The 12,226-nt window shown below is 44.4% G+C and overlaps 1 protein-coding gene across 2 annotated transcripts in view; it reads left to right on the forward strand.

Annotated features, from left to right (window-relative positions):
* Window positions 1–12,226, forward strand: part of PPP1R1C (protein phosphatase 1 regulatory inhibitor subunit 1C) — a 43,963-nt gene that overhangs the window by 13,162 nt on the left and 18,575 nt on the right. For both annotated transcript variants that reach the window (XM_035133636.3, XM_035133645.3), the window contains exon 3: window positions 9,648–9,688. In XM_035133636.3, the coding sequence (XP_034989527.1) occupies window positions 9,648–9,688 (41 nt within the window). The remainder of the gene's footprint in view (window positions 1–9,647; window positions 9,689–12,226) is intronic.

Below are 12,226 nucleotides of genomic sequence, written 5' to 3' on the forward strand. Positions count from 1 at the left end.
TCTATAGCAATTCTCTCTGCTCTCTTCCTGACTCGAGTGGCATAAAGTGTCTCTATTGCAGGCAAACTAACACCAATTACCCTCTCTACAGTTCTTACTGCTTGTTGGAGCCTCTTCTTATCCAGCTTAGAGGCTGTACCATACCAGACAGTAATGGAATTACAGAGAACACTTTCAATAGTACCTCTATAAAATTGGACCAGCGATTCATGGGGCAGATTAAATTTCCTTAGTTGTCGCAAGAAATACAATCTCTGGTGTACCTTTTTAATAATAATATTGATGTTATCTGACCAATTCAATTTTTGAGAGATCATAGAGCCCAAGAACTTAAATGACTCTACCACTACAACCATGTTACCAAGAATGGAGATTGGCAACGAGATGAGAGGGTGCCTTCTAAAATCAACTATCATTTCCACTGGCTTTTGGGCATTTAGCACCAAGTTATTCCTGCTGAGACAAGATGATCTACTTCCCGCCTCTATGCAGATTCATCATCCTCCCGGATGAGCCCAATGACTGTTGTATCAACTGCAAATTTCAAGATCTTAATCAATGGATCAGTTCAAGTGCAGTCATTTGTGTATAGAGAAAATGGCAGTGGGGAGAGCACCCCCCCCCCTAGGGAGCCTGTACTGATGGTATTATTACTTGATGTAATTGTCCCCAGCCTCACCTGCTGCTTCCTGTCCATTAGAAAGCAGAAGCAGGTACATTAAGCTGGAGTAATTTAGAAACCAATTTGGATGGAACAATGGTATTGAAAGCTGAGCTAAAATCCACAAACAAAGCTCGCACGTAACCCCCCCCCCCCCGTGGAGTCCAGATGTTGCAAGATGTAATGCATTGCCATGTTGACCGTATCATCTACTCTTCAGTTTCTGATGCCTCCTCTTCCTAGTCTTCTTCCTCTTCTCCTGGTGTATCTGAAGAAGTGTGCATGCACACGAAAGCTCATACCAAAATATAAACTTAGTTGGTCTTTAAGGTGCTACTGAAGGAATTTTTTTATTTTGCTTCGACTCAGACCAACACGGCTACCTACCTGTAACTTCCTCTTCTCCTGACCACCATAGCTGCCAAGTTATCCCTTTTTTAAAGAGATTTTCCCTTATGCTGAATAGGCTTCCTCGCAAGAAAAGGGAAAACTTGGCAGCTATGCTGACCACACATTGTTGTTCCACCACAAATCCCTTGGCTCTGAGCCTTCTTCCCTTGGGGGCTCCCTAGCTGGTTCCTTCCATCATTCCTCTGTGTCCAACCAGTCTGTGACATTAGGGTCCTTGGAGACTTGATGAGCTGCATTTGCCCCCAACCCAACCTTAGGTTCCCTCATCCCTAGTTTAGAATTTAAGTTTAGACCATCCATGGATATATAAGCTCCATTAGAAAGCAAATCAAGAAACCTATACATACCTTTTTCCCTTCCAGGACCCTAGGGTTGCCAGACTCAATAGAGGACAGGACTTCTGTGCCTTTAATTGCCCTGCTGTCTTTTGAGTCTGGAAACCTTAAAGAGAAACCAGCAGACCCTTTGCATGGAAATTAAACAAAGGGTCTGCTGGTTTCTCTTTAAGGTTTCCAACCTCAAAAGAGAGCAGGGCAATTAAAGGCACAGAAGTCATGTCCTCTATTGAGTCTGGCAACCCTACAGGACCCATAGAAACAAACACCATCATTTTCTTAAAAACTCCAAGGCAGTCATCAGGGGCAATAGTGGTTCTGCCAGTTTTCTGCTCCATTTCCCCTTCCACACAACCCCCCCCCCCTGTACACGTGGTCTTTGTAAATGGGTCATCAATCATGAATCCTTTGTATATGACGACAGTAGAAAATCACTTCCTTGAGTCCCTGTAATGTCAATAGTTCCCTAGGAGAGGCTGGAATAGTTCTTACTAGCTATAGCAACAGAGAACAGTATGTGGGTGTTTTCATTCAAGATGTACTAGTAGATTTAATTTGTCAGGAATATCATTTTGACGGCTTTGCTCTTGCAGGGGTTAATGTAGGAAAGAAGGCACTATCAGAAGCAGAAACTTGTAAGGTCTGAATGTGGTTGGTATTTGGGAGTCGTTGATTCCAAAACAGAACAGGATGGGGGATGTATCTCACATCTCAACATCAGAGCTTCATCTCAGCAATCTCACTTTGTTTTCCCTTTCTCTGGCTGGCTGATTTATTTTGTTAAATTTAATTACCCAGTGGGTGGTTTATTGATCGTGGAAGCCGGAGCGCTCCTAATTGGCGCGTTAGCTGCAATTTATACTCCCTATAACTTCTTTATCTTTACGAGACTTTGCAGAAGATAAGATCAGTTATGGGGACATTATCCCATGACGTCATCAACATGAAATGAAGCACAATGGAAATGTCCACCCGAGGCATTAATATTTAGCCACTAGTTAACACATTTCCTTTCATTTATAAAGCAAATGTTATTAAAAGGGTGTTTATAGAAGAAAGAAGATAAGGGAGTCTCCATTGCTGAGACAAACCACTGAGGCCAGACACTGGCTCCCCTGAGTCTCAGGCAAAGAACTCTCCCAGTCTTGTTTCCCGAAATCTTTTCACTAGATTTGAACCTGACACCTTTTATATGCACACTCGATCAGGTCATTGCTTTGTGTGTTAAAATGAAGCTAGGCTGGGCTATCATGGTATTGCTATAAGAAAAACTGCTCCCTTTCCCTTATGGGGTATTCTTATAGGGACCCAGGTGGCGCTGTGGTTAAACCACTAAGCCTAAGGCTTGCTGATCAGAAGGTCGGCGGTTCGAATCCCTGTGACGGGGTGAGCTCCCGTTGCTCGGTCCCAGCTCCTGCCAACCTAGCAGTTCGAAAGCACATCAAAATGCAAGTAGATAAATAGGAACCGCTATAGCGGGAAGGTAAACGGCGTTTCCATGTGCTGCTCTGGTTTGCCAGAAGCGGCTTTGTCATGCTGGCCACATGACCTGGAAGCTATACGCCGGCTCCCTCGGCCAATAATGCGAGATGAGCGTGCAACCCCAGAGTCGGTCACGACTGGACCTAATGGTCAGGGGTCCCTTTACCTTTACCTTTATAGCCCATATAGGGTCCTTAAGTGGGTTCCCTCTCAGTAGGAGAAGATAATAGAGGTCAACCAGAGTATATTGAGAAGCAAAGCGGCTAGTAAGCCTGATCTTTATTTAAGGAACTGTTGCCACAGGCAGGAGGGAGGAGAACCCTGAACAATGTTGCGCAAGCCCTTAGATAGACTTTTGAAATTGCCCACCCTGTAGCCCAAGACCACCACCCCAAAACACCATACATACATCACAGGAGGAGGTGGTCTACAGCAGAAATCCTGTCTGCCAGGATACCTGATAATGGTCACTGCTTGCATTACCTGGGCAGTCTGGCCATTCTTTTGTGATGGTAAATACTTTAGTTCCTGAATCCAGGTCGCAGGCTCACCCTCCTCACACAGAAATTCGCCCTTAAGACAGGATTTGCAAGCAAAAGGGCAATGGGAAGGGTTGCCCCATTTGCCTCCCTTACTGCCAAGGGATATTTGAGGTCATTGGGAGAGTCAAAATGGCATCAGGTTGCTCTCCCATACTATTTCAGGGATGTGGTTCATATATTTAGGTATGTGTGCATCTATGAATATTTATTCTATATTTGAGACCTTACAATTCTTATAACAGTATTTACAAGAAATGAAGTTCAAAAATGTTTGTATTGTTCTCATGTATCACAGAGTGCATTGTGTGTCGAGGTCCCCAAACCACCCCTCAAATAATTCACACCACAGACATAGTTTTTGTTTTGGGTTTTTGGCATGAATTTGGCCACAACTTTATTAAAATGCAAAATATGTGAGTGGTTGCGTAGGCATTGGTTCACCAACTGTCCCCTAAGGACAGAACTAGCCTTAAGTCAGCACGGGGAAACCCTACAGGGTGAGACAGGGAGCCAGGTGCGCTAGCCCTCCCTTCTCCCTTCAGGCTCCTAGGGGCTCTCACGCGGCCCTGGCCCCGGCCGGGGGTTACAGACATTGCATATTGAGCCCCTGTATTCCTGAATGGAATTTCCCCTACACACAGGCATTAACTTGAGGGGCCAACACAGTCAACAAGACCCCTCATACAACCAACAAAATAACCAATGCCTAACCGCCAAACTTACAAGTTGTGACTATTTGCTATGCAGTAGGCAAAACCAGATGGCACCAGCCAATCAGCCAAATGGAAAAATTCCTACCGGGCCCCTGCCCAAGCAGACGACCCCATGACAGGCACAGCAATGTCAACACAGAGGCCTAAACATAGGGAGAGAGCATGGGTAATCCGAAGTACGCAGCCAAAGAGGAGGAATAAACCACGTGCTTGCCTATTATACCCCTGGGCTGTCCCTCTGAAATTGCTACATGCTCCCCCCCCCCCAACAACAGCCTGGGTCCAATCAGAACAGTGGGCACTCAAAGCCCCCACCCCAGCAACTCAGGAGTAGTTTTCTAGGCCCCACCGCAACACGTGCTCTCCATGAAGGAGAACCCGCAGTGTGGGATACATGTGGTTGACTCTCTGATTCCATTGTACGTGAAACCATGCTTACCCAAGGCCCCTTTATAGCTTGTGAAAAAGAATTGTTGCTTATCTCCACTTCAATAGCCCTCGGCTTTTCCTTAGGTGCTTGTGTCATCTGAGGCCCCTTGATCTGCAGGCAAACTAACTGTGGTGAACCTTCTCTTTGTGGTACGTGGTGGTCTGGATTGAAGGCCCCTGTTGAGCGCTGTGTATGTGTGTGTGAGGGGGCAGGGTGGACCCAAGACAATTTGCTGCCTGAGGCAAAGGACAAGATGGTGCCTCCCATCACAGGTATGAGCTGTTCAGACTGGCAACGGAATATTATTTCGACATGATTGTTGTCATCCTAAAGACATCCGTCAAGCTTAGGGGGTGCAGGGCATGGCCCTGTGGTCCACACGGCTGTGCTTTCCAACACCTTGCTGCCACTCCTCAGCAGCTGCCGCCCGAAGGAACTGCCTCACTCAGCCTAATGGTAGGGTTGGCCCTGCATATGGGGAAAGTGGTGTGAACGGTCCCTTTGGATGGATAAAAAGTAGGATAGAATCTACAGGTTTAAAATAGGTAATGGTCCTGCCTTGCAGCCTGGGGGGCACGGAGTTAAAAGGACAAATCCCACTGTTCTATATGAAATATTTATTTACTTATTTATTTTTTAAAAAAGAATTCCTTTTTCAACAAGGAAATGCTCCAAACAACATGCATCTTGTACCGTATTTCAGGTGTACACTGTTTCAGGTGTCACTGTGTGCGAGAGATGTGTGTGAGCAGTTCAAAGAACCGGAGCTCCTATTAGCACTTAGACCTCAGGGGCATTTTGTTGAACCTCTGCAGGCTGTAGGATTGCCTTCCTGCTTTGTTTTATTCGGCTTTCTGGGATGGAAACCAATCTCATAGTTCTGCACTTTGCATCTGACTCGATGCATTGGTTCAAAAACAGGTGCAATTCATACCTGCAGTGTATTCATCTCTGGCATAAATCTCTACCACAGCCTGCAGTGTCGTAGCTTCTAAACAACAGATTGGTGTGTGTGTGTTTTTTTTAATTGTCTCTGGTGCTTTTGTAAATGGAGCAATCTGAAAGTCCGCTCCATAATTTCATAACTGAACCTTGTATCCTTTCTCTGATCGTCGCTCCATTCAGAGCAGTGCCATAGAAACAAGCTTCCGCAATTCCAGGGAATTATTTACACATCATTTTCAATACAGATAGCTTCCTGTTACAATAGTCCTAAAGGCTTTGGTGCCAGGGACTGATAAGCACCTAGACTGCTTCTGTTATCTTCTGAGTCCCTCTTATCATGAAGTAAAGCAATATCTCTACAGAGGCACAGAGTAGCTCCACAAATACGGAATGCTATTGAGAAGAGAGTGACTTGTTTACCAAAATCAATATTCTTCCTTATTTTTGCAGAATGCTATAGGACTCTCTTTTTTTGTAGGGACACGGGTGGCATTGTGGGTTAAACCACAGAGCCTAGGGCTTGCCGATCAGACGGTCGGCGGTTCAAATCCCCGCGACGGGGTGAGCTCCCGTTGCTCGGTCCCAGCTCCTGCCAACCTAGCAGTTCGAAAGTGTGTCAAAGTGCAAGTAGATAAATAGGTACCACTCCGGTGGGAAGGTGAACGGCGTTTCCGTGCGTTGCTCTGGTTCACCAGAAGCGGCTTAGTCATGCTGGCCACATGACCTGGAAGCTGTACGCTGGTTCCCTTGGCCAATAACACAAGATGAGCGCCGCAACCCCAGAGTCGGTCACTACTGGACCTAAAGGTCGGGAGTCCCTTTACCTTTATAGGACATTTTAATATAGATAGGTAAGAATTTCCTACCTGGTGTGATCACGTCAGGAGTGCTGAGGGTTGTTAGGAGACCTCTGTTTCCCTTAGAAAGCTACAACTGATTCCCAGAGTGTTTTAACAATCAATCCCCCTTCACCGGGAATTCAGGAAAATGTAGCTTTTGGAGGAATGGTCTCCAGACAACTCCAGCTTCTCTCTCTTTTCAAAGGTGAGGAGGAAAATTGGCCAGATGGAAGGGAGCCTAGGGTGGCCAGCAATTTGGTCGGCACATTTCTTTACAAGAACCCTGGCAACCAGGAGCAGGGCTGGCCTAAGACATCTCGGTGCCCGAGGCAAATCACAAAATGGCGCCCCTCTGCCAGAAAAGAAGGGGTGAGTGAAGATCTACATCAATGGGGGGGGGATAAAGATCTACATTAGAAGCAAGGGTGGGAATACCAAGGGGCCACTGTAGAGCTGGCATTGTGGGGACTGCTGAGGAAGAAGCAGATTTGACCTCCAAGGGGTGTGCAAAAGCTGTCGCTGGCACCACAGAAACAGCACCTGGCAATGCCAGATCTGCTGTTCCTGTAATCCTGCTGCCTGAGGCTGTCACCTCATCTTGCCTTATGAGGGGACTAGCCCTGACCAGGAGGCATCATTTGGTTCGTTTGAATGTAGCCAGTGGTTCACTAATAGACCCTGGAGATGCCTTCGGTCCAGTACTGACTCAGATCAGGGATGGAGAACTTGTGGCCTTCCAGATATTGCTTGACTCCGGTTCCCATCAAGCTCAGCCCTCATGGAAAATTTTCAGGGATGATGATGGGGGCTGTTGTCTAACAGATGCGCCAACTCGTGCCCAAGATTGAGGGGGCCTGGAGCGCATTGCGTGTGTGTTGCATCACCAGGAGGAGGCCGAGTGTGGTGGAGCCTAGCATGCCACGGTTTCAGTGGCCAGCGGCTCCTCCTCTCTTGCGCTCAGAAGGAGCCGGCCACTGAAGCCACGCCGTGCTTGGCTCCGTGCTCAGCCTCCTCCACCCCCTCAACATTGAGGGGGCTGGCCCCACTCCCCACAAATATTGAAGGAGCCAAGGACTCGTCCCTATAGAGTTGGTGGCAGTGTTGTCCAATAGCACCTGGAGAGCCACAGCTTTCATGTCCATGGTTTCATTAAGGCTCTTTTTTAGATTATTGCCTATGTAATAATAATAATAATAAAGGCATAGAAATCCATGTGGTTATACTGTTATCTCTGTTGTTGTTGTTGTTGTTGTTGTTGTTCAGGATGATGATCTGTTTGGTCCCCCTCCCTCCCTCACTCCCAGGCTTACCGACAGAAAACTTGCGGGATGTACTTTGAGGTCTTTTTAGTAACATTTTGTTCAAAAAGGGCATTCAACTTTTTCAGCTTCCAAACCATTTAAAAGAGGCTACGTTTGAGGCATCAGCCTAGTTCCAAAACGGAACCATAGCCATTTTTGAAAGCTATTATGAGAAAGGGAAAGGAAAGGGAAATCATTCTATTATATGTGGGGCCTTAAAAAATGAAATAAAAAATCCAACATGGGTGAGAAGATTTGAGGTGTGATTGTCTCCTCCATAAATCAATGTCATCAAATTATGTCGGTGTGCCAAGTCTCAGCTAGACTTTAGACCCAATGCTGTGAGCCATAATATTGGGGCTGGCGGGGGAGAAGGGGCAGAGATAGCATTTCCCCTATTTTATTACAGTGCTCTCTCTCTCTCTCTCTCTCTCTCTCTCTCTCTCTCTCTCTCTCTCTCTCTCTCTCTCTGTGTGTGTGTGTGTGTGTGTGTGTGTGTGTGTGTTTTGCTGTTATTAATCATACTTCCTCTTCTGTTCTCGTCATTAAAGTTCCCTAAAGGATTAACCAATGATTTAGATGTGGCTTAGTTTGTAAAATGCTGCGGAAATATCAGGTTCTTAGCGCAGGGGTAATAACGAAAAAGAGCCTCTAGCTACCCCTTTGCAAGAGCAGCTGGACATTGCTCTTTGAGGATAATCTTTTATGGTTTACAGGGACCCCTTGCAAATGCTCTGTAGGCCCAATCTTGACCTTTTTCATTGGTGATTATATGTAATTACACGCACCTCTGTGATAGGTGGAAACAAAAGAACACACACTCAATAATTTGAGAAGAGGGTGTGATAAACTACTGAGCCAATGTTTAATGAGATGAATATCTTAACTTAAGGCTGTGTGTTTGTGTGTGAGAGAGAGTAAGGGAGAAGGAGTATTGGTCTCATATATCCTGTTTCCTGAGACCTTCTAAGTCTGCTCAGAGCAAGATGGTCTTCTGAGGTAGCAGATATAGCTACTTTGACTGTAATTTAATGAGTATTCCAGATTAAACCGTTTTGCATAATATAATAAGCAGCATTTCATAAAAATTGCCAATGGTGACCATTCATAATTATTTGCAGGGTGGGGTGGGGTGGAGAGTTGCATTCACTTCTGAACCAATGAAAACGTGACATGAACAGGGCCCATTCATTTCAGTTTTCATTCATTTTGAAACTCATGTCTCGAGCAATGAAGGAGGATGGGGGGTTGTCACTCACATTTCTACACCTTCATACCAATTTGTCACTCATTTGGGGTGGGGGAAGAGGCTTGCTTTTCTATGATGTGGCTGATTGCAGTGGTTTTACTGTAATTTTTGACTATGTTATTCTTTCATCTCTCTCTCTCTCTCTCTTAATAATTCACTTCAAGACTTTTCTGTAGTAAGCAACTATAAATAAACTCCATTTCTTGACAAACCTGTTATCTCATTGACTGCCTTCTTCGGTCCTTACTATATTTGGCAAGGGACGCGGGTGGCGCTGTGGTCTAAACCTAGGGCTTGCCGATCAGAAGGTCGGGGGTTCGAATTCCCGCGACGGGGTGAGCTCCCGTTGTTCTGTCCCAGCTCCTGCCCACCTAGCAGTTCAAAAGCACATCAAAGTGCAAGTAGATAAATAGGTACCACTCCGGCGGGAAGGTAAACAGCGTTTCCATGCGCTGCTCTGGTTTGCCAGAAGTGGCTTAGTCATGCTGGCCACATGACCCAGAAGCTATCTGTGAACAAACGCCGGATCCCTCGGGCTATAGAGCGAGATGAGCGCCGCAACCCCAGAGTCATCCATGACTGGACCTAACAGTCAGGGGTACCTTTACCTTTACCTATGTTTGGCAAACCACAGCCAAAAATGATTATGTCAGTTTTAAATTCCAGTATCTTATCATGTTGGGCTATGTCTAGAAAATAGGAGCTGGCAATCTCCTAATTGTAGTTTTCTGTCTTATAGAAATAGATGAGAAGAGAATGAACAACAACTCCCAAGATGATGTAAGTTCATTATGCTTTAATTGATAAATTGCTGATAAATTGCTGTCTAACAAACATTCAGAAATATGTTTTTTTCCCCTTATGATTATCCAGCAGTGGACTTGAGCAGGACTTCCTAAACTGTGTAATAATAATAATAATAATAATAATAATAATAATAATAATAATAATAATAATAATTTGTTATTTATACCCCGCCCATCTAGCTGGGTTTCCCCACCCACTCTGGGCAGCTCCCAACAGAATATTGAAAACACGATAAAACATCAAACACTAAAAACTTCCCTAAACAAGGCTGCCTTCAGATGTCTTCTAAAAGTCAGATAGTTGTTTCTTTCTTTGGCATCTGATGGGAGGGCGTTCCACAGAGCGGGCGCCACTACCAAGAAGCCCCTCTGCCTGCTTCCCTGTAGCTTCACTTCTCGTAGTGAGGGAAATGCCAGGTGCAGTTCTGAGGTCCAGTGTCTGGGCTGAAGGATGGGAGTGAAGATGCCCCTTCAGGGATGAACTGGTGTGTAGAGAGAGAACTACGAAAGTGAATCAAAATTATATTAATTAAAATAATTTCAGGCATTGGTCCAAAATGCTGCTCCCTGTTAAGTCTCTGACAGTGCAATCTACGAGAAGTAAGGCCTATTAAATCCATTGGGACTTACTCTCAAGTAGGTGTGTATAGGATTGCAGCATTAACAACTCACTGCTCTTAAATTGGCTCCTTCCTATCATTCTCCTTTGGGAGTGATTCATTTCACCTTGTGACTGGCCCATTCATTCCCTCCTGGTGCAGATGCCTATCTTCCAAGAAGGCTGCCTGCTGCATCTCTGCATGAGTTCTTGCCTTGAACTTGCATTCTTTCAGTCACACAGCACACTCAGAATAGCAAAACACGGAGCTGTGGGCACTTCGTCAACAGAGGATTATCACACATTCGTACCTTTTTGGATGCAAGAGTGAAGCACCCCCCAATTCTTAATACAACCATCAGATATGTGGGAAAGCTGTGCTCTTAATTGTAGTTTTTTTAAAATATATATTTTTATTAAAGATTTCTTGAATTACAAAGGTGTGTGCAGTGTCTCATATTTTAACATGTATCATTTTTGCAAATCAGTTTCATTTGTTAAGACACTAAGAAGAAAGAGGGAAAATGAGGTAGATATCTTAATTGCATTTTCTAACACTATGAGTCCCTTTGAGCTCATGGAGGGGTCCCTTTCAGTGTTCTTGCCAACAGTTTTCCGTTCCCCTCCTCCATCAGTCAGTATTGTGGCCACTGAGCATGCCCACTCCTCACTGGGCTATTTTTAGCATTGCTCCTCCCACTATTAGGCTGGGGGGGAAATAGATTTATTACATTTGCACAAACCTTGGGGTTTCCTCAAGGCTTCTGATATCTCCCTCTTATGGTGCCATTTTTGGCTCCCTATCTACATTTGCATCTGAACTTTGGAAATAAGGGAAATGATATCCAACACAATCAGAGATGAGATTTCCCCCCCACCTTTGTGTGCGCCTTCTCCATGCCCTGAATCCATAGCTGCCAAGTTTTCCCTTTTCTCGCGAGGAAGCCTATTCAGCATAAGGGGAAATCCCTTTAAAAAAGGGATAACTTGGCGGCTATGCCTGAATCTCTCTCATTTTTGCTGGAGGTTCAGACAAACCAGCATTGCTTTAAATAGCAATGAACACTATTGATTTCCCCCTCCTTCAGATTTAGCTCCAAACATTTAAAAGCATTCAGTGAAGAGCATCAACATCCCATCATGCAATAAATATAATTAGCACTCTCTGAATGTACCCAATAATTTATTCATAAATATCATCTTTCCATCCATTACCCTATACTATTATGAACCACTTTAAATATTATAGGCCAACTTACATAGCTACTGAATCTTCATTGATTAGACTAGGTATGTTAAAAATATACTTCTTACGTACTAGATCTAAGGCTTTAGGGAAATGGAGTAAAGCATTTTAAGTGAAGATTTAAATATAGTACTAACTTCTACAATTTCACTGTGTTGGTGTACAGGAGGGTGAACTTTGCAGACGTTTTAGAATGCTACAAGACTGACATCATTCAATGGCATGTTTTTCTAGTGTAGTGAGGCTTTTTAAATTAATGATTATCTGCAACATAAAAAATAAGTAATGGACTATAAAATGTGGTACATAATCAAGAAAAGAATCCATTTTCCTTCAAAATCCAAAGCTATATTTTACACTCCACATTTCATCTTCATAAAATTTCATTCATTCCCCCCCCCCTTTTGAGTAATATCCATTATTTTCCTTAACCATTCAGAAACAGGTGGAACAACTGTAGTTTGACAATGTCTAGCCCATAACATTTATTTAAACTTGGTCTTCTTTTTTCTGGGAAGAATGGTCCTAGCCAACTGGAGATCACAAAATAAATATGATGTCGTCACTCACAACCCTATCATAGTTGACTATGTGATGATGACACCACCAAGCCAATCGAGAGTGAAACATGCTTCTTTGATCAGCACCATTCTCACTTTGAATGGGTG

This window comes from Zootoca vivipara, chromosome 1 (assembly GCF_965207765.1).
Source record: "Zootoca vivipara chromosome 1, rZooViv2.hap1.1, whole genome shotgun sequence".
Lineage (NCBI taxonomy): Eukaryota > Metazoa > Chordata > Lepidosauria > Squamata > Lacertidae > Zootoca > Zootoca vivipara.